Source organism: Podarcis erhardii, assembly GCF_964252035.2.
Source record: "Podarcis erhardii genome assembly, chromosome: 7".
NCBI lineage: Eukaryota > Metazoa > Chordata > Lepidosauria > Squamata > Lacertidae > Podarcis > Podarcis erhardii.
This window is the reverse complement of record NC_138511.1, coordinates 41,714,645-41,736,607: the sequence shown is the minus strand read 5'-3', so window position 1 is coordinate 41,736,607 and position 21,963 is coordinate 41,714,645. Positions and strand designations below refer to the sequence as shown.

The following is a 21,963-nucleotide window of genomic DNA, read 5'->3' as shown; positions in this document are numbered from 1 at the left end:
TTCAGGGGGTGGGTTTGGGACCAGCCTTCCCTTGACACCATCTGCCTGGGATGGGGGACGGGTAAGGAAGGAGGAGGAGGAGGAGGCAGCAGCGAAGCACCGAAGTGCTCTGATGCTCCGGCTGTGTTTGCCGCTTGCTTGCACACAGATGGTGGTGGGTTTGGAGAGGTAGAGTGTGTACTTTTTGTTCTGAGGAGCTTTTGGGGGAGAGAAAAATAATCTAGAAAGAAAAAAAGAAGCATGAGCAAGAGGGAGGGAAGGAGAATCTGGGGGGTGGAGAGGAGGGGAAGGAGAAGCACCATCAGCAGCGGGTGGAATCTCTGAACTTTACAGTCAGCAACTAGAATTATCTCCATGCCGGCCAAGGTGGTAAGGGAGACATCAGATGTTTTCCATCACTTCCTGCTCAGAGATGCCTGACCCAGACTCCACTGCACATCTCAAATGCACTACTTCAGTTGGGGTGTGTGTGTGGTCCTGTGGTCTAGTCACTTACTGATCATTTTATGTGTCTGTCTGCCCCCAAATGAGGCTTCTTGAAGGCAACTTTGTCCTTTGGCCTTCTCACCAGATCAGGAGTTTGAGAATATATCCTAATTGGACATTCCTGGGAGGAGGCTTAGAGGGGCACCTACTTTTGGAGAAAGGAGCAGCTTTCTTTGTCTGCACGAAGGCGGAATCTGGTGCTTAATGCTGAATTTGATTTCACATGAATCCCAGGCTTTGTTTTGCTCATTTTGAAGTTAAGCATCTAGATCTCATTCCACTAGAGCAGGAATAGGGAATCTATGGCTCTCCACATTTTGTTGACCTACAACTCCCATCAGCCCCAGCTCGCATGGTCAACAATCAAGGGTGATAGGAGTTGTAGTCCAGCAACATCTGGAGGGCTGCAGGTTCCCCCATCCCCGATCTAGAGGAATGCATTGGCCATGTCTGCTAAAGGCTCACTCAGAAACTGAATGGAACTCTTGAAGACGAAAGCTATCAGTGGGTGGAACTTTGATTTGCTCCCACCACCATGCAACCTTGCTTCAGCCCCTAATCTGAGCAGCTTTTTAGTTTTCAGTGTACCTGTTTTTTAAATTGGATGGCTTGAAATGCAGAATAAATGTGTGCAAAGTGGGGAAATGCATGCTGTGCCTAGCTGAGTAACAGGACGTATATAAAAGTGAAAGTGCTCAGATTTGTAGAATAATCTACAAATATTTGGGCAGATGGTTACACAGAGAACAGCATTCCCCAACTGGGTGCCCTGCTTTGGACCAGAAATCTCATCAGCTCATGGACATAGCCAAGGGGGGCAGCTACTCCCCTAAATCAAGTAAATCAATAAAAATAATTAACTAACTGAGGTTGTGGCCCCCTTAATATGAAATCTGCCCCCCCCAACATAAATCCTGGCTATGCCCATGCATCAGCTCTGACCAGTGGCCATGCTGGCTGTGCCTGGTTAACACCAGGTTGGGGAAGACAGCAATATGTAGACAATGTAGTAGCATGCTGGGGCTAAGAGGTAGGGGTGTGTGTGGGTGTGTATACACTCTCACTGGAGACACATTATGTAACACCATATGTTCTAGGGCAGATTGTTTAGGTTGTTGCATACTGTTGCGTGGACAAAGGCAGCTTAGCATAGCATCCTGTCTTGTGCGTTTGGGGTGCCTTTTTGCAAGCTCCGTTCCTGTCTCTCCTTGGCTCTAGATTTGTAACCCCTCTCTTAATTAAGCCCCTGCCGAGCTTCTCTTGCTTCTGTGGTTGTGACGCATTCTGCATCACGCTGAGATCGCTGCCTGGGGTGCTGCTCCTGCCTTCTCTGCATCCAGCAATACCTGACTAATCAGGTGTGCTCTCTCTTCCCCACCCCACCCCAAGTGGCTGAAATACACAGTTTGAATCTTCCTCCTCTTTTCCAGTGGCTTCTGTGTGCCTTTCTCCTCATGTCACCCCTTCCCACCCCATGCATAGCCTTTTGGCCAAGCCTATCAGGAGGCTTGGCTGCCGCCTGCTCCCGAGCAGAGAGCTTGCCACGCAGGGGCAATTTAAGGACAGGAAGCAGGTGTTCTAGCAGCGGTGGCTGTTGGCATGCCAACAGGGGGGCAAGGGCTGCTTCCTAGCCAGTGTTTGTCACCTGCTTACTCCATAAGGCAAGTTCCATGTGTGCAGCATCCCATAGGTGTTCATGAGCAGCAAAATGCTAGCCTGCATTAGAGGGCTTAGCCTTTGCACAAGTCTTGTCAAGGCGTTTGAATTATTGCTGCTCAGCAGGTAGCTTTCCCCCCTCCCCTCCCCAGGGCTTCCTGGCGGGGGCAAGTTGGAGCGGTCAGCTCCAGCTTGCCTCCCCGCAGGTGCTGGGGCCGGATCTGCCAAGCTCAGCTGCATTGGGAAAGCAGGCGGGTGGAAGGCTGCTGCCAGCACACTGCTGTTCTTTCCAAAGGTAGCAGCCATCTGCCGCTGTGATAAAAAGCCCCGCGGATGATAAATAGACAAGTAGCACTTTTATTGGATTGCAGCTATCGGAGCAGCCACTTTGGGTTTGGCACCCGCGCTAACAACAGGCTTCCTGAGCCTCACCGGGTGCTGCAAGATGGCCGCACTGGCTCCTTTTGTTAGGCTGAGCTTCTTTTGCAGCCCTTCTTCAGAGTCCTGGGATTCACCCAGGGTGGGGGGCAGCAAGCCACTTCAGAGAGTTATTTCTGCAAAGGTGTAGCTGGGAAAGAGGGCTGTAGGTTAGCAGTTGGAACTTCCTAGTAGTCTACCAAGGCTTTGGGGTTGATAAACAGCCACCCTGAGTGCCTCAGCATCCCTTTGGGAAAGAATGACCCTGTGTTCTGTTCTTCGCTCAGCAGGTAAATTGCTTTTCCTGTCTTGCATTTCATCTACAGAAAAATATGCATCAGTCTTGGTTGTGTGTGCTCTCTTGTATTCTAGATGGGGTGTGGGGAGGCTTTCTCCATACAACTTCCAAAACTGATTTACCCCTGAAGTTCTGAAAGTGTAAACAAGAATATTTACCCCCTAAGAACGAACGAATGAATATCACATTTCTTTCCCTTCCCCCTGTCCGCCCCTTGGAAGCTACCCCTGGAGGCCTTGCTGAAACCCACTTCCCACTTTGAGGCTGCAGTGTATCACTGCCCATTTTGCAGCTGGAAAAACTGAGGCTGAGGAAATAAAAGCTGCCAATGCAGTGAGCTTCCTGGAATGAACTGAGAATGTAAGACTGTTTTTTTCCTGGTCAACCATGCTAATTTTCTGTCACTGGGGCAGTTGAAAGGCAGGCAGGGATGGAACTGTTGATTGAAGAAGGACTGTGAGTACCCACCCTCCTCCCATTGCCTGCTTCAGAGTGCTTGCGTGATGGCCTTTCCATCATCACCTGCAAGGAACAGCCTGTTTGTCAATAAAAGAAGAGAGAAAATTGCTGATGAAATGGACTGTGATTTGCTTTGTATTTCCTCAGCATGTTCACCCTGCAGGCACCTGTTCTGTGATTCAGGAAGAGGAGGCTGGCAAGGACTTGGAAAGCAAAAATAATATTAAAAAGGCTGATTGTGAAAGAGCCTTGCTTCATGTTTTTAAAGGCTCCATCTTGCCATGTCTTGTGGATGTGTGAGAGCTCAGAGGGAGCAGGTAGCTGGGCATGCTTCCCATCCTGACCAGGCTGTTTTCTCCTTGCAAGAGGGCTGTGGTATCTGGAGAGGAGAGTCCCTCAATGAATAAAACTAGCATGAACAGGATTATGATAATCTGTACTTCGTGTGACTCCAAATAATTAAAGAAGAATAAGAGTAGAATTTTCCCTATACTGACTTCTTTGCCAAGGCTCCATGCAGTTGCAGAGGTCAGTATTTACCAATAAATCCAGTCTGGTAAGCATGAAGAAGGCTCAGTATTCTCCTGGTTTGGAGAAAGCAAGAAATCTAGCCCAGTTCTCTCTGTTTTAGCTGATGGCCGCTCTCCAAGGTCCTAGCCAAAACCTTTTCCCTGCCTGGTTTCTGGAGACCTGTTACCCAGAGGCACCTGCAGTTGAACATGGGACCTTACTTATCAAAGGGTTTGTTTTTTTTCTAGCCCTGAGCTACTTCCCTGAGCCAGGAGCTGTATTGTTTGCTTCCTGCTGGGCTCGTCTGCAGCTTGGGGAGTGGCAGGAGCGGGTGACCAGAGAGAGATGTTTGTTCTGCAGCTCAGTGGTTAAGATCACCTACTTTGCATGCAGAAAGTCCCAGGTTCAGCTAAAACCTCCAGTTGTTCTTTTATTGTCCAAGGATTAGATAGCAGGAAAGAGTCATTATTTGCTTGAAACCTTGGAGTACCACTCCCATAATAGGCAATCCTGAGCTTGGTGGACCAGTGGTCCCGGCTCTGTGCAAGCGAAGTGCCCGTGTTCACCTGCAAGTGCTTTTAAACAATGACCAATGAATCACCTCACAGTCTTGAAACTCTGCCAGAGAACACGCTCTGCAAAAATCACGACCACAGTAACCAAAGAGGCTAGTTCCTGGAATTTCAGAGAGACCTACCACTACTATTATTTGTTATTTGGTATACTGAAACTCTGGAAAAGGTAGCATTGAGGACAGACACACAAACACATGCCTTGTTCATTAGTGTTTCACCTTCTTATCCTTTGATACTTTGGCAAACCATTTCTGTGCAGCCCTGCCCTTTATCCAACTGGAACTCAGGGCCAAGGCAATGAGCAGCCCCTTCTTCCTCTTGGTCTTTCCCAGCAGGGCTCAGTATTTGGGGCAAGGCAAATTGCCGCCTTTCCAGCTGGGAGGCAGCTGCTAACAGGTGCTCCCTTGCTGTGTGGTGTTCTCTCTCTCCAAGCTTCCTAGAGAACTCTGTAATGAAGTTCAGCTGTGAACTTCGGTTTTGGGTCAGGAAGGCAATTTCTCATCATCCTTTTGGCGGCAATTGAGTGGAAGATTCAGGAGCTGAGAGCGAGAGAGATGGTGTCTCCCCCTCCCATTCTCTCCTCTGCACTTTCTTTCATCTTCCTCTTCACTCTGATGAAATGAGGAGTGCTCAGGCTGCCAAGGTTAGCATTTGAGTGTTCTGATGAGGGAAGGAAGGACTGGGCATGAACACACCGTGGCAGCTTCCAGCAAGCTGCTACTAAAAGAGATTTCTTGAAACACACATCTTGCCTTCAGAGACACTTTGTGTCAGTTTTTCCCATCCCTGTGGTGCAAATTGGGTTGGACTTTTATAGAGCTACAGATGTGCTGACCATGGCCCTGATTGGGCCTGATGCTCAGGATTAAACAAACAAACAAACAAAATCCTGCTACTCTTCTCAAAGAAGCCCAAGGAAGCAAGCATCAAAATGTTTAACAACCTTGGTAGGTTGCTGCCATTCAGTGTAGACAATAATGACCTTAAATGAACCTGATAAAATGTGACTTCCTGTGTGCCTTTTCCCGTTTTCCTGCATAGAGGTGATAACACAAGTATGTACCTTTCTCATTGATAGCTGCTGCTCTTAGACTATCTTTTACCAAATCACCACGTGATATTCCAAAGGCTAGTCTTTATCAGGAAATAATTGCAGTATTACTGTATATTTAGTGACAGTCTAAATATAGTATGTCTAAATATAAATATACTGTACTGTAGCCTTGCAAATAAGCCATCGGAGGTTAGTAGCCTGCAAAAAAAATTTTACCAGCCCAGCTTCCCACTTAAGCTTGTGCAACAGCTGAAAATGAGCCGTTCCCCTGAGTGATGTCTGAAAGGATTCTTGTATGCCACAACAAGCCTGTATGACTATAACAAGCCTGTATGACTATAACAAGCCTGATTTACCCCTACCTGTAGACAAAGGAAGTACAGTGGTACCTCGGGTTAAGTACTTAATTCGTTCCGGAGGTCCGTTCTTAACCTGAAACTGTTCTTAACCTGAAGCACCACTTTAGCTAATGGGGCCTCCTGCTGCTGCTGTGCCGCCGGAGCACGATTTCTGTTCTCATCCTGAAGCAAAGTTCTTAACCTGAGGTACTATTTCTGGGTTAGCGGAGTCTGTAACCTGAAGCGTATGTAACCTGAAGCGTATGTAACCTGAGGTACTACTGTAAAGCTTTACAACCACAAGAACTGCCTCACAACTGGCTCAAAGGACACCTTTCTTCCCAGCTCACCCAAATGGTGGTGTGGGAGAGGCTAATTAGAATTTAATCAAAGGAGGGTGTATTGTGGGTGAGAGTTAAGTTACTTGAACAGGAGCCGTTTGCAGCTCTGGTCGTTATGTGGGTTTGCAATTAAAACAATTATGTCTTGGGAGAGTCAAGCTGTCTGACTCCTCGCATTCATAATTTGATGGTGTTTGATAGCCACCCCTTCATTATTTATTTATTTCATTTCCATGCAGAGAGATGCAAAGATTAAATCCAGGAAGATTGGAAGCTGGGGAGCTGCTTTTATACACAGGAAACAAGTGCCATGGACAGGAATCAATTGAGACACACCTCTAATTTTGAAAAGGGGGAATCCCTTTGAGGTTGTTATTGATGCCCTGAAGTAGGGATTGCTCTATTGCTTGATATCATGTGCCCTAACACCAATTACCTGCTCATATTTGGGGCATGTTATATAAGGCTCTGTGCTATTCTCCCTTTGGGATCCAGAGGCAAATTTAATTCAGAAATGCCACATATGTTTGGGGAGAAATATGTGGTATAAGATGGAATTTTAAAAGATGTCTCATAGGACTGGAAAAAAATCCCAGCTGCCTAGTGTTCTAGGTTCATAGAAACCTGAAATACTTTGCACATTGGAAACTGCCTTACACCAGGTTACATCAATAGTCCGTCTAGATCAGCCTTCACCAGCCTGATGCCCTCCAGATGTTTTGGATTACAACTCCCATCAGCCCCAGCCAACAAGACCATGCTGCCATCACCCCTAGGAGCTTGCAGTTCTGCTGTCTGGGGATGATGGGAGTTGCACTTCAAAACATCTGGAAGGCACCAGGTTGGCAGAGGCTGATGTAGCCAATATTGACTATTCTGACTGACATCAGCTCTCCAGGGTCCTTGGTGGAAAGAGGCTTTCCCCCATCAGGTACTACCTGATCATTTTTAGTAGGACATGCCAAGGATTGAACCTGAGACCTTTGCCATGCACATCAGGTGCTTTACCACTGTGCTATGAGCCTAAAAGCTGGTGCTGCATTTCTAGGGTTGGAATCTGTAATTTCTGCACACACCCTTGCTATGTGTCATTTTGTCCCTGAAAATGTGGTTTGTTTGTGTTCTGCCAGTCTTCAAAAAAATAAAAAAATAAAAAAAATAAAAAAATACAAAAAAATAGGGTAGAATACACAATCTCTTTCTCTGATCCTCACAACAAGCTGAGAAAAAATGATTGGCCAGTGAACTACACATCTGAGTGGGAATTTGATCCTGGTCCAATGCGCTTAAGTTAGGGACAGGGAATCTGCACCGTTCCCCCAATGATGTTGGGCTACAGTTTCCATCTTTTCTGGCCATGCTCATTGAGGCTTATGGGAGTTGGAGGTTGACTGCATCTGACAAGCCACCTGTACCCCGCCCCGTGCCATGTTGGAGTACCAGTCAGATTAACCCCTTCATTCTTTCTGTGTGTGACACTAGGCTGATGTTTGGCGGCTGCGTATGTGTATACAAGCTTGCTGTACTCTATATGGTTCTCTGCTTTAAATGTCATTACCTGCCATGAGCAACAGGAAGGTCCAAAGAAAACTCTGATGCAACTTAGCCCCAGAAGTCTGGCCTTCATGGAAGGAGGGATCATGTCATGAAGGGATGTAGGCTTGTTGCTGTTCTCCACCATTGTCATACCCACCTAGCACCCCCCACTGTCTTGCCAACCGCCTCAGCCAATGTGGAGAAACTGGGGTAAGAAGATTTCATTGCTTGGCAACTGCCTCATATGTGTCGGCAGTTGTCTAGCAACCATTGCCATCGTTTTCCCAGCTCCCTCTCCTCCTGGTTTGATTTTAGTCAACACCTGTCTTATGCAGGTGAGGAGGAAGGTCTAATCTCTATTCGGACCAATGTGAGGCCTAATTTGACAGTAGGGCATCAAGTGGCAGTCCAAGTTCCTGGACAGGAGCGGTTGAATTGATGTGTGTGTGTAAACAAGATTTTTGCCTTAAAGAGTAAGCTTTTATGTAATTATGGGCATGCTAATATGGAAGTAGTATGCTTCCATTTAATTTGGAGATGTTACTTGTGAGTAAATGTAACTAGAGGGCTTTGTGTGTGTATATGCTAATAATCTCCTTTCCTCTGTTCTGTCTAAATATGTCTGCCTGCTGCCTTCTGCCTGCTTTGGCTCCACTTGGCAAGCTTCTTGCCTCTATCCATTCAACCTCATTGCTAGTCATTGACATGTGGCATGCAAGGTAGTTCCTTTGCATCCTGAGAACATTAGAAGATCCCTGTAGCTGGGTCAGGGCAAAGCCAGTCTAGTCTAGAATGCTGTGACCTGGAGTGAGTAACCAGTTGCCCCCTGGGACAAACGAGCAACAGCACCCTCCGTACTCATATTCCCCAGCCACTGGGATTCTGAGGCTTAGTTCCTGCACACATGGAAATAATGTTTAGCTATCCGTGTGTTCTGGTGTGTGTGCCTTAGCTCCACTTTGCAAGATGTTGGTCCACTAAAAATTTATTTATATATTAAATGCCTATACAGTTGTACCTCAAAAGTCAAACAGAATCTGCTTTGTAAGTCCATCCGACTTCTGAAACATTCGACTTCCAAAATGTTCGACTTCCAAAGCGCAGCTTCTGATTGGCTGCAGGAAGTTCCTGCAGCCAATCAGAAGCTGCGGAAGCCCCGTTGGACGTCCGGCTTCCAAAAGAACGTTAAAAAAGCGGAACACTCACTTCTGGTTTTTGATCGTGCGGACGCTGGAGCGTTAGACTTCCAAGGCGTTCAGGAGCCGAGGTGTGACTGTACTGCTCTTCATTCAAGGATCACAGGGCAGCTAACAATATAAAAACTCAAGAATACATAGCACGGTAACAACAAAAACAATACCCCCCTCACCAGTTTAAAAGGCTGTAGATTGACCTTGTAAATAAACATGCTGGATTAAATCACTCTTCAGACCAGAATACAGTGGTACCTTGGGTTAAGTACTTAATTCGTTCTGGAGGTCTGTTCTTAACCTGAAACTGTTCTTAACCTGAAGCACCACTTTAGCTAATGGGGCCTCCTGCTGCTGCTGCGCCGCCGAACACAATTTCTGTTCTCATCCTGAAGCAAAGTTCTTAACCCGAGGTAATATTTCTGGATTAGCAGAGTCTGTAACCTGAAGCGTATGTAACCTGAGGTACCACTGTAGACTCTAGTCTAGGAAGTATTTATATGTTTGAAGATCGTGTGAGTGCTAAAACTTTGTGATATGCCTAAGTCTCTTGCCCTGTATGTTTGCCCTCCCTCCCTCCCTCCCTCCCTCCCTCCCTCTGTGTGTGCGAAATATATGTAACAGCAGTACACAACCACCCTCTTCTGCTGAGCCTCAAACAGGCATTCAGGAAGAGGAGCAGTGTAAATTCCATTTCTCAAGAGGTTGCTAAGAGCTAGAATTAGCACTCTGAGGCATCCTTCCAGTGCTGCCAGCCAGCAGTAGTTTGCCCTCTTCCATTCCACCCCCCCCCCCCCATGAAGCCTTGGGGCAAGGAAGAGCAGGAATGAAGGTAAATGGAATCCCCACAGAAATGTGACAGACTGTATTTCAGTATTCAGAATGAAGCTATTCAGATCAACTTGGGAGGTATGGAGTAGTGGCTTGGCCGGAGCTTCAGATTCCCCCAGTGAACCCTTCCTTCTCTCTCTTCTGCTCTCCCCTCTCCTTTCCTCAAAAGCATCTTTGCTTATTCAACAATCCTTCTTTTCTTAACAATAAGCAGTTATAGGCCTTTTAAAAAAGTAATTGTCTCAGGTCTGCCCTTGAATCTGACTTTAGGAACACCAGTATCTCTCTGGTCCCATTTCTCTAAGGTGCAAGATGTTCATGTGAAAATAGTGTGGTTGGGTTGCTTGTTAGCAGGATGCTCTCAGATGACCTCTGCTTTCCCCAGAAATTGGGGAAGGGCTGTAGCTCAATGGTAGAGCATCTTCTTCCTTACACGCAGAAGGTCCCAGATTCAGTCCCTGGCATCTCCAGGGTGGACTGAGAGAGAGACCCCTGCCTGAAAATCAAGTCAGTGAAGACAATACTGAGCTAGATGGATAAAAGGTCTGACTCAGTATAAGGCAGCTTTCTATGTCTCTGTGTTTGTTCCCAAGTCTTCATTCAACTGGCTCTCTTGCACCTTGGAAAGACAATGAATATCCATGGATAGGGTACTTGCATGAGCAATCTAACGTCCATCTATCACTTTTTTTGTATGCTGCGCTTCCCATAGTTATAACCATGCTCAAGGCAGCTTAACATTAAAAAATACATAATTACAAACGTAACAAAAGTAGTCGTAAACAATAAAACATCAAAACGTACACAACAAAATAGAACAATTTCCACATAAATCATAAGATCTAGAATAGAGATACAAAATAATAATAATATCTATAGCAATAAGAACAACACCCCCAACAAAACCCCCTAAAGTCTATGAGCAATCTGACCCTGAAGGAAGTGAACCTATACGGTTTGGGATTTTTTGCATTTCGAAATCTCAACTTCCAGAAGCTAATCAATTATCTCATATGATGTAGATCATTATTTTTCTCCCCATTTCATTGTGGGAGAACCTAGGCTGAAGTTGAATGATGGTCACCCAGCTGTTCTTTGGCTGCACAGGGCTTAGAAATAACTCTGTTTTCACCCAGTACACTTTCAGCCTTACCCTATACATCCAGCAGTGAGGTGCTAGAATGAACTGTACCATTTCAGACTGTAGGTGGGGTGTGTGTGCTATTTTTGAATGCTCCCCCACATTAAATACGTAACAATAATAGTATTGCAAGCAGAAAGCCCTAATGTGTCAGGAAAAAAGGCTCTATCCCAGCCCACTCCATACTGTGCTAGATTTCTACTTGCAGGGAATCCTCCTTGTTTTAAGAGAAGAAAACATTAACAAGAACATTCAAAAGCATTGTTGCAGTTCTAGGACACACCTCAGCTATGTTAAAAGCACCCAAGCAGGGCCCTGGGGAGCATTCTGAGGGCTAGAAGGAGAGCCAGAGGCCAACGGTCCTACCCCTGCTATAAATGCACCAATTTTGTGGTATGCATCCCAGAAATGTTGTTGTGAACCAGGATGAGTTTCCCCCCTCTAATAGTCAAGTTTTATATGATATACATTTTTTTAAAAAATAGTAGATTCCTCCCAGAGTGGCTGGGACAACCCGGTCTGATGGGTGGGGTATAAGAAATACATTGTTGTTGTTGTTTAAAAAATACACTGTTCTTCTTGAACAACTTGAAAAATCTGTGACATTAGTTGAGGTCATGCTGCTGTTGAGTGGCAAGACTGGCAAAGGCTTGTAAGACTCCTGACTCCAGTCCAGCTGTTTGGTTGGAGTATCCCTAACAAGTCTCATGAATTCCTCCTGATGAGAGTTGGTAGTAATCCTGCATTTCAGGATTCTCTGAACCACTTCCCCCCCATCTTTAAATCCAACTACCTTCCATTTGATTTGGAATGCTATATTTGCTCCAGGGTCGTGGGATCTCTTTGAACCCCCCAGCATTCCTTGGGGCAGATAGCACTGAACAAGAGGGCGGGTGAAACCAATGCATTGAGGTCACGTTGTACAAATAGACTGGGGAGCTAAGAGAGTGACCCATTCATGGATGATATATATCTGTGTGGAAAGGGTGTCTGCTTGCTGATGGAATGATTCCTCCCGGAATGTCAGGAACATTTATAATTGATGATCCGATGGCTGATTAGCCCCTTTGTGGGGGTTGTGTGTGTATTTAGCACTTGGAGGTCCCAATCCAGAGGGTATGTGTGCCTAGGCTGTGTGCACACAAGCAGGGTTTCAATCTCTCTCCCCCTTTTAAACCAACCCCCCGGAAGTTGTGTTTTTGTTTTTAAGAGAAGCTTAAAGTTGTGGCTAAAAGGTGAAAAGAAAGAAAAGCTTTTTCCTGCACATAGGGGCTTTAGTATTTGGGGCAAGGACCTGCTTGTATCTGTCTGCCCCTTCTCTGGATTGTGTACTTCTTAACATTTTTGAGCTGATTCTGAGCTGTTTTCTGAGTCTGTGGAAGAAGTTGGGTTGGAAGTATCTGAACTGATAACATGGTGGGGCATTAGATGACAGGAGCACCCGGGCTTGCTTTTTTGGAGGACATTGGGTGAAGCACCGAATAAAATAAGGCCTCCAGGCTGAGCAGAATGTTGGGCAACCAATTGTGAAGACCTTCATGCTTGTAGCTGGCCACAGCCTTTGTTCTTTGAGCCAGATTCCTGGAGAAAATGGTCTTGAAAAATCCTCTCTCGGAGCAGCAGAGCGTTTATGTTAGGGTCATGCACACACAGAATCCTCACCCAGAGCCATACGCTTCACCTGAGAATTTGGCTGCCAAGTCACATTTTTGTGTGTGTGTCTTTCTACCTATACACAGCTGTGTTGCCAGATGCTGATGGGAGTTGTAGTTTGGAACTATGCAGGGAGCCTGGTTGGCAAAGGCTGGCCTAGTGAATGACCTGGAATGTCTGTGCACTTCCTTCAGGCATAGTTATGACCCCTTGTGTGCTTCCTTTCCAACATTTTCTTGTTTATAAACAGTAGCGTCTTGTGGCGCCTTATTTTTATTTTTTTTTAAATAAAAGCTGTTGTGGCATGAACTTTTTAATGAGTGAAAAGCCACTTCCCTGTGTTTTTCACTGTTAACTGCAGCCCTCCCAGCTGTCCCCTTTTCCCCACCCCTGGGCAGCACCTGCTCCATTGTCTCCTCAGGGAAGAAGCCATGCCAGAGATAGCAGCTGCCTGGCCAGGCGTGAATCCCAGGAATTTGGCCATGCTGGAGGAGAGCGGCTGACTCCTCTCGACCTCTGACCCAGCAGGATGATACAAGCCATCTTCTGTTTCTCTTCAGACTGATTTCTGGGGTCAGCACAACAGCTCTCTCTGTCTCCCTCTCTGCCTGATAAAATGTCTGGAGTCCCCGCCACACAATAGATCTGTCAGACTCTTGGCATAAGCTTGGGAGGGACGAGGGCAGGAGGAGGTGAGAAGAGAGAGCCACAGAGACACAACATTTCCTTCAGAAAATGTGCTGGGTGGCAAGGATAGGATCTTAATGGAGGCATCTCCCCCCGCCCTTCCATTTGCTATCAGATGAACTCCCAGAGCTTTTCGTATGGAACGACCATCCTAGGCCACATCTGTACCATTCATTTAAAACATTCTTATACTATTTTAGCAATCATATCTCCCTCCCCCCCAAAAAACAAATAAATCCTGGGAACTGTAATTTGTTAAGGGTGCTGAGAGTTGTTAGGAGACTACCTATTCCCTTCATATAGCTACAATTCCCAGAATCTCTGGAGTTTGTAGCTCTGTGAGAGAAATAGGGATCTCTTAACAGCTCCTGGCATGCTTTGCCAAACTGTAGTTCCCAGAATTATTTGGGGAAAGTCATGACTGTTAAAGTGATATGCTTTAAACTATGGTGCAGTACGGACGCGGGTGGCGCTGTGGTCTAAACCACAGAGCCTAGGGCTTGCTGATCCGAAGGTTGGCGGTTTGAATCCTCGCGACGGGATGAGCTCCCGCTGCTGGGTCCCAGCTCCTGCCCACCTAGCAGTTCAAAAGCGCGTCAAAGTGCAAGTAGCGGCTTAGTCATGCTGGCCACATGACCCGGAAGCTGTACGCCGGCTCCCTCGGCCAATAAAGTGAGATGAGCGCCGCAACCCCAGAGTCGTCTGCGACAGGACCTAATGGTCAAGGGTACCTTTACCTTTTTATGGTGCAATATGGTCATAGCTTCTCTCTTTCTCCTCTCCTGTTTCTCTCTCCCCCATACCCACTCCACCTATAGCAAGATTGGAGCACAGAGCCTTGGACCCCAGATTTTGCTGTCTAGGCTTCATGAAGTCTCCTTTGCTTTGGAACTGTCTGAAAAAGCTTATTACTGTATTAGTCTCCAGTGTTAAGATCACACTGTGGGTGCACAGTTGTTACTCTAAGCCAGTGTTCCCCAACCTTGTGCCTCCAGCTGTTTTTGGACTACAATTCCCATCATCCCTTGCCACTGGTCTTGCTAGTCAGGGATGATGGGAGTTGTAGTTCAAAAACAGCTGGAGGCACAAGGTTGGGAAACACTGCTCTAAGCAACTGACATTCAGAGACATACTGCCTCCAACACTGGAGATAGAATATAGGCATCATGGCTAGTAGCCATTGACACCCTCCATGAATTCCCATGAATTCCACATGCTAGAAATTATTTTGAAAGTGAAATTTTGCAGAAAAGTGCACACTTTTCAGTGTATTTATTTATTAAATTTATAGCCCAACCTTTCCTCCCAAAGGAGTCCAGAGAACATGACTTCCTTTTGCACACCTTTGTCCCCCAAAGCTATGATCTAGCTGCAGCCGAACCAGGTAGGGGGTGAATTTGTGGATTCCATATTCTGAAACTATATCTCCAGTCGTATTTGTTTGATTCTTATCATGTTGTTCAGTGTTCCAAGCACAGGGGCAACCCCTACCAGAGCTTTGACCTGTGATCTTAACACTGGAGACAAATAATAAGCTTTTTCAGACAGTTGGAGGTGGTTTGAAAAGCAAGGTGACTGTTCATGGTAAATAGTTTTCTTTTCCATCTTTCCAGCTTTTCCTGCTTTTTTTTATTTAAAAAATTTGCTTGGTCAGATGCAATCTTGGGACAAAATTAATGCTTGTGCAGCTGTGGAGAGTAGTGTGTTGCTCAAATTGCCGTCAGCTCCCTTGGAAATTCATTGTTTGTTTCTGACCTTGCAGCTCTAGCCTAGTCAAAGATGGAGGAAGAGAGCAGAGCCTAGTGCAAAGGTGTTTGGGAGAATGGATATGCAGAATCAAGTGGTCGTAGACCCCCCTCAGAGACTTTTTCTGGTGGGCCAGGAAAGTCTGTGCTAGCGGAGGAGAAAATTGCTTGATGAATGGAGATTCTCATTTGTAAGCATAGACAGTGCCTAGTTAGGAGCTCAGACACTTGAGTTGTTAAAGCATTCTTTGCCAACCTGGTGTCCTTCAGATGTTGTTGGGACTCCCACCTGCCTTCATCTATTACAATTAGCCATGCTGGCCACGGCTGATAGTGTGGTGTTGTGGTTAATGTACTAGACTTGGTCGTGAAAGACCTGGATTCAAATCCCCACTCTGTCTGCCATGAAGCTCACTGGTTGACCTTGGAGGGTGAAGAACACTACCGTGAGTTCCTTGGGAGGAAATGTGGGGTTATAAATATAATAAATACTAAAAAAAATCTCGAGGGCACAAGTCCTGAAATTCCTTTCCTTTTCCTGTGAAGTATGGGTGTGGGGTCTTTCGGGGATGAGAGGGCAATGCTCAGCATATACTTAATATTTTATCCACTCAAGTAAATTAATTTTGGCTAAAGCAAAAAGATTTGTGCCAGAGTTTTGAGCATGTCAAGTGAAAAACAAAAGCTTCAAGGCACATGCAGAATGACTCTTAGGAAGTATTTTAGCCTTTTCCTAGGAACTAAAAGCCACATGTAGCTATTAATAGAGAAGTGGATAAAATTTAAGAACTTCTAATGGTAAGTTTGGTTCAGAAAAGTGATTTAGGGGGTGGGGTGGATAAAGAGATATAAATCAGGCGTTTGAATTTCTTTATTTTTTTAAATCAGCCAAGCTGCACACTGTGGTGTTTCTAATCCAGTGAGTTTAGTACCATTTATCAATGTGAAATTTTTAGGGGTGGGATTGTACACTTTAATTTGAGACTCTCACCTTATGGGCTTTTTGTGTGGATTTCAGCCCTAATGAGGGCTAGGAAGTGTGTGTGTGTGTGTGTGTGTGTGTGTGTGTGTGTGATGGTTTCTTCCTTGGTCCTCTTATTTTGTTTTCTCTCCTTCGCAAAGACATGCAGCTCTTTTCCCTCCCCCAAGCCCTCTTCTGTCTCCAAGGATTGGGTCCCACCTCCTTGTCGCTCCCCTTCCCAATGGTTAAATACAAAAGAGGAAGTGCTGTGTGCTTGCCTGGGCCTGGAATGAAGAAGCAGGGGATGAGGGGGGAGGAGAAGGAAGAGGGGAGGGGAACCCGGAATCCAGAGTGCATCTGCTATTGAGAAATGAAAAGGCTCCTCCAATTAGACGCTTTGGTGCTGCAAACTTGAGGCGAGGCACTTGAACTGTCACTGTGGAGCCTTAATTAGCAGCTGCGGGTGAGGGGTCAGCCTCAACTCAGCAGTCTTGACAAGGCTGATATCAAGTGCAAGGCAGAGGAGGAGGCAGGCAGGGGGAGAGAGAGAGAGAGAGGGGGGGGGGACGGGAAGGAGGCAGGCGAACAAACAAGCGAAGGGGGGCGGGAAGGAGAGAAGCAAAAGCTCCCTCAACTCAGGACCCAAACCCTGGAACACACAGGAGGAGAGGTGGGGTGTGAGGGAAGCGATGGAGAGATGCAGCCTGCGCTTAAAAAGGGAATAAAATGGTTGCTATCTTTCTCTCTATCTGAGCTGGCTCCCTGCCTGCAGTGAGGATCCCGGGAGCAGCTGTTTGCCTGCACCCTGAGCTCTTCCTCCTCTTCTCCTGCCCCCCCCAACCCTGGACATCATTCCAGTCCACTTCCTCACCTTCCCAAACTGTTTGCCTTGAGATCAGAGTGTGGACGCCGTCAGACAGTGACCCCGTTCCAGCGGGCAGAGGCGCAGGGGTTGTCGTCCTTGGGGTTGCTTGCCATGCCACGGATTGCTGCCTAGGGCTTGCTTTTGTACCCCTGCTGCCGTCGCTGCCAGGGCCAACATGCTGGAGATGAAGACCTGGTCCACCTTGCTTCAGAGTCTGAGTGAGTGAAAGTTTAGCTGCCTCCTCCCTGTCAAACCCCTCCCCCCCGCCTTGCAGCAAAATCTGGCTCCTGTTTTATCTAGCTTGGTGTCCAGCTTTGGGCAAGAGGCTACAGGGAAGGGAGAGCAGGGCTCACTCATGGACTTGCTTGGATGCCCTGTTAGTGCAGAGGTCTCTTCTACTTGCACTGTTTGGAGCTGTTGGAGATGATCTAGCTCCCATGTTTAGCAGGAGCTTATTGGGGGGAGAGGGGGAGGAGACCCATTGTATAGGAGCTGTAGGCTTTGAGGTCCAACTCTTCCTCCTCCTCCTCTTTCTCTCATCTCCCCTCCCCACAGTCAGTGATTCTGGATTCTTTATATAAAAAAATCACACAATGGTGTGCACGCCAAATCCTGCAGTGAATCTCAAAGGCTAGTCTTGCTTTCCCTGGCAACATATAGCTTGGCTTGCTTTCATGAGTCACTTGCCTGTCTGTTTTGTTCTAAATAACCCTTTTTTTGTGGTGGAACTGCTGTGTGCCTATGATGCACCATGGTAGAGCTACTTTTGCCTTTAAGCAGTGGAGAGGAGCCAACCTAGTGGTTTTAGGGGCCCTTGCAAATCATACAAATTGACATCTGGGTCAGAAAGCAATGCAATGCAGAGAAGTTATGAATAGTAGACCCTGATGGAGAGGCAAGAGGCGACAAGAAACAGAAGTATCATGTGCATTCGGCTCACTTGAGATTAGAAAGGGCTTGTTTTTGGGGGGGGAGGGGGGATGGGGTCCTGTATGATTTTTAATGAGTTAGGGGGGTGAGTCTCTTGAGAGCTCTCTAGACAGCACCTCTCTTCATTTCAGGCTAATTAAACTCTACCTGCCTGGCAGTTTCCTGAAAGGGAGGGGAAAAACTCATGTTGACTGTGACTTCCTGACCTGCTGGGGCTTCACCTTTGACCTTTGACCCCTGGCCTCTGGCCCTTTTAGGAAAAAAAGAGATGCTTTAAATGCAAAGTTATTTGATAGCTAATCCCAGCCGGAATTTTGGCTGCCTTGCCTTTTGTTAATTTAACCCTCACTTTATGTGTGGTGTGAGGCATTGGGTGAAAGACAGTTTTGATTGGTTGCGGGGGGGGGGGGGGGGCTTGTCTGGAGAAGGCGGGTGATTTAAGGGAGATTTAAGGGAGATTTTGAGGGCTGAAGCATAAAGGAACATGTTCAAAAGTAGCAGCTACCAATGTCCTGAGACCAAACTTCCAAGTTATACAGAAATCTTTTTCTAGGCAGGACCTAAGAGAGACATATCATATATGTATTTGTTTATTGTGGTGTCAGTTTTCCAGGCTGTCTTATAGTGTGTGACACTGATGGGGACGGAGACTGGGAAGGCAAGCAGAGGTCATACAGATGTGCAGATTACTGGCTTCCTGAGTTGCAAAAAGAGTTTACAGCAAATCCTATACCCATCAGGTTGCAGATTAGACTGTTCAAAACATTTTCGGCAGGTTAGTTGTGATGATGAGGAATCTCTTTCTCTGTGTGCATGGGAATACGGTTCTTTCAAAAGCACATCAAATTAGAAAGTTTGAGGCCACCCAAATGAAAGGACATGTGGATGGAAGCCCTGAGCTGCAACGGAATGGACAACCAAGTCAAGGCAAAGCAACAATAAGAGAAGTGCATGTCTTAGTGCTGCAACAGGTGTCATACCAAGATGGCACTTTGAATTGAAATGAAGCTTAGTGATGGAGCTCCCCACCCCGCAAAGTTATGGATTACTTTCTTTTTGGCTCTCTACTTCTCTTCTCTTCTCTCCCTCCATCTCTGATAGTATGCTGGGTGCTGTAGAAAACTCACTGATGACAAAGTCCTTACTTTGATCTAAGTTAATAGCTTAGTGGGTGAGTTTGGATTGGGTTTGGCAGGGATTTGAACTATCCTTTCCTTCCAACTGTAGGTTCTGCTTTTCTATTTTACTCTCTTCCCCTCCTCTTTCTGGGTCCCTGATGGATGTGTTTTTACAGAGCTCAAATTTTCATATTGAACTCAGTAGCCCTCAGTGTTGCAGCTTCGTTTCCAGTCTCCAGACATGAAACTGTTGAAGTAGTATTAAAAAGTTTGTATCTTTTAGACCTGATAATCAGAACCTCTGCCTTCAGACACCCTGGATTAAGAGGTGGAGTAAGTGGGCTCCCAGATCAGAAAGTGTTGCTTTTTGTTCACCCTGAGCTCCAGCATCTCTTTAAACCCCTGTTGCCTTCACTTTTGTTGCTCTTCAGCAGTCTGTGATTAATGGCTTCCTGTGAACGTGGATAATGGGGTAATGGACAGGGAGGTGGTGTCTTCTTCACCCCTCCCCCAGCAGGAGCAACAAATCATAGCCCTTAGTTTAGTCTGAACTAGGGACCATGTTTCTTTTGTGGAAAACAAATAAAGATGGGTAGTCAAAGTTTGTTCTTGACTCACCCACCAGTCATGCTTGGTTTGAGTGCCTGCAGGATAGCTTAGTTGGTAGAGTAAGAGACTCATAATCTCAGGGTCATGGGTTTGACCCCCATGTTGGGCAAAAAGATGCCTGCATGGCAGGGGGTTGGACTAGATGACCCTCGTGATCTCTTCCGACTCTACAATTCTATAATTCTATGAAATAAATCCCTGTCAAATATTTGGGTAAGCCTAGGGACTGTGGCTTATTCCTCCCAAGAACAAGCCAGGAGCCATCTCCATGTTCATGGTAAACTGATTTACCGTGAGATCCAACCATAACTTGGTGGTAGAGCACCTGTCTTACATGCAGGAGGTCCCAGGTTCAGTCCTCAGCATCTCTAGATTCTCCTGTCCAAAACCCTGGGGAGTTGCTGCATGTCAATGCAGGCAGTACTGAGCTAGATGTTATCTGATTCAGTACAAAGCATTTTCCTACAAATGTATTTTTTAGGGAAGGGCTCAATGGTAGAGCCTTGCATGCAGAAGGTTCCATGTTAAAGCCCTAGCTTTTTCAGGCAAGACTGGGAATTGCCCCTGTCTGAAACCCTAGAGAGCCACTGCCAGTCATTGTAGACAAGATTGCTAAATGGACTAATGGTCCGAACTCTGTATAATGCTGCTTCCTATAGTTGTAGCATGTCAAGCAACACTGTATGTGTACTTGTGGTAGTACCCTTAAAAGGGAGGAAAGGAGGAGCTTTAATGTGTGCCTGAACAGCTTTCTGTCCTAGGGCAAAGTTGGTGGTTACAGCAGCAGGATCAGCCTGTGCAGATGAACAGCTTGGGCCAATGGAGGCGGCTGCGCATTGATTTGCTGTCATAAAATACAAGGACAGAAAGCAGCATTTGCTAATAAAAAGGGAGACCTTCCCTGAAAAAACAGTTATTACTGTATCATGGCACTCGAAAGGAACAAAGCAGGTGGGTGGGTGGGGGGTTGTTGCTTGTTAGAGCTGCCGCAGGCTAATAGGCAGAGGGCAAGGCAGGCAGAGGGCAGGCTGTGCCCTCTCATACGGAGAAGGCCAAAAGGTGCCAGCTAAGCTCTTCTGGCATCAGAGTTCCCTTCCCTGGGGAGGATTAGCAGGCAGGGGTTATGCAGACGGACAGCTGGGCAAGCTGTTTGGATCACGGGGAACTGGAAGCAGCTCAGGCTGTAATCTGAGCTAGGAGGGGGTTTATGATTCTGTGCACAGGTCAGTGCCCAGACTGGAAGGAGAGAATGGGGGGGGGGAGGTGTCTCCTTTGGACAGCAACACCCATTGCTTATATGTCTGGTTCCAGGCTGACTTTGAAAAGGGGGCATTATTGTGAATGCATTTCTCCATTACACAGTGATGTCAGGAATTAATTTAGAATTTGGTTTCCCCAGAACCTAAGACCATGCCCAGCCCCAGGGCCCACTTTCAGTGGCTGGGAGTGTCTGCTTGGACGAGATTTTTACCATCACTACGGATGCAGAGCCCGCTTGATTTATGCCTGCCCTTTGAGATGGCCGTGTTCTATAAGGACTACAGCCAAAGATCTAATTGATCAGTTAAAATGAGTAACTGAGTTCTCTCTCCCGGCCACCAGCCTTCTTGTGCCATGCTACCCTGGGGTGAAAGTGGGACAGCATGAAAAAGTGGACATGGGCGCACATACACAATGGCAAATCATCAAACTGAGGCTTGGGAAATAAAAATGTCTTGTGTGATATGGAATAATTTCAACATGTTTTGACTAGTTGTCTTTAGGGTGCAAAATAATCCTCCCCTGGCTTATTCTACTGCCTGATAGCTGCCGTTTCCTCAGAACTTACTGTTCCCTAGGTCTTGTTTCCCCCCCAGCCCCTAATTTTCTCAGCTCTGTTCATTTTACACCCTTCTCTTCCTTGGGCCTTCAACTTCATCCATCAGCTCAGCTTGTTGCTTTACTTAATTACTCTATTTCTAGAATGGCTTTCAAGCCCTGGTTCCAAGGCAGCTTACGTAATCTTAAATAGTTAAAAACCATTCAAACAGGGACCCTAAACCCCATCATGATTAATGCAAGGACAGCAGAAAAGACCCACAGAGTATAAAAACAAAAGAACAGAACAAAAATAATACAAAAGCAGCTTTACTAACCAAAGAGGTGGCTCCCCTGTTGAAAATAACAAGGGAGCATGATTCTTCAAAATCTTAAGGTGGAGGCAGTGCCCTAAAACTGGACCCACCACTCTAAAAACTCTGCTGCTTGTTGAAACTGAGCTAATGCAGCAGCCAGTGAGGTGGGGGGGGGGGGGCTCATAAAGGCACAGACTCCTCCTGAGATTCTTATCCTCTCTCCTGCCCCTGAGTCTTTCATCTTCCCCTCCACTCTCATTACCACCTTTCTTCCAAAAGTGTACAACACCTCTTTCTTGTGTTAAGGCAGACCTACGGAGCCTCTGAGGGATGTTGTTCTCAGTAGTGCTGCTAGAGCCTGGGGTAGTGGGGAAAGGAATCATGACTTTTTCATGCTTAGCTCAGATCACTCTTGACCTGTTCTGGCTTTGCAGGTGAGAGGAGAGGCA

The 21,963-nt window shown here is 46.4% G+C and overlaps 1 protein-coding gene across 5 annotated transcripts in view; it reads left to right on the top strand.

Moving 5' to 3' along the window:
• GSE1 (Gse1 coiled-coil protein) overlaps positions 1-21,963 on the top strand; it is a 429,515-nt gene that overhangs the window by 227,142 nt on the left and 180,410 nt on the right. Inside the window, exon 1 of one of the 5 annotated variants that reach the window (XM_081870142.1) lies at positions 16,816-16,961. The exons of the other annotated variants lie outside the window; for them this stretch is intronic. Within the exon in view, the coding sequence (XP_081726268.1) occupies positions 16,919-16,961 (43 nt within the window). The 5' untranslated portion in view covers positions 16,816-16,918. Of the gene's footprint in view, positions 1-16,815; positions 16,962-21,963 lie in introns of those variants that run through there. 5 annotated transcript variants of the gene reach the window in all.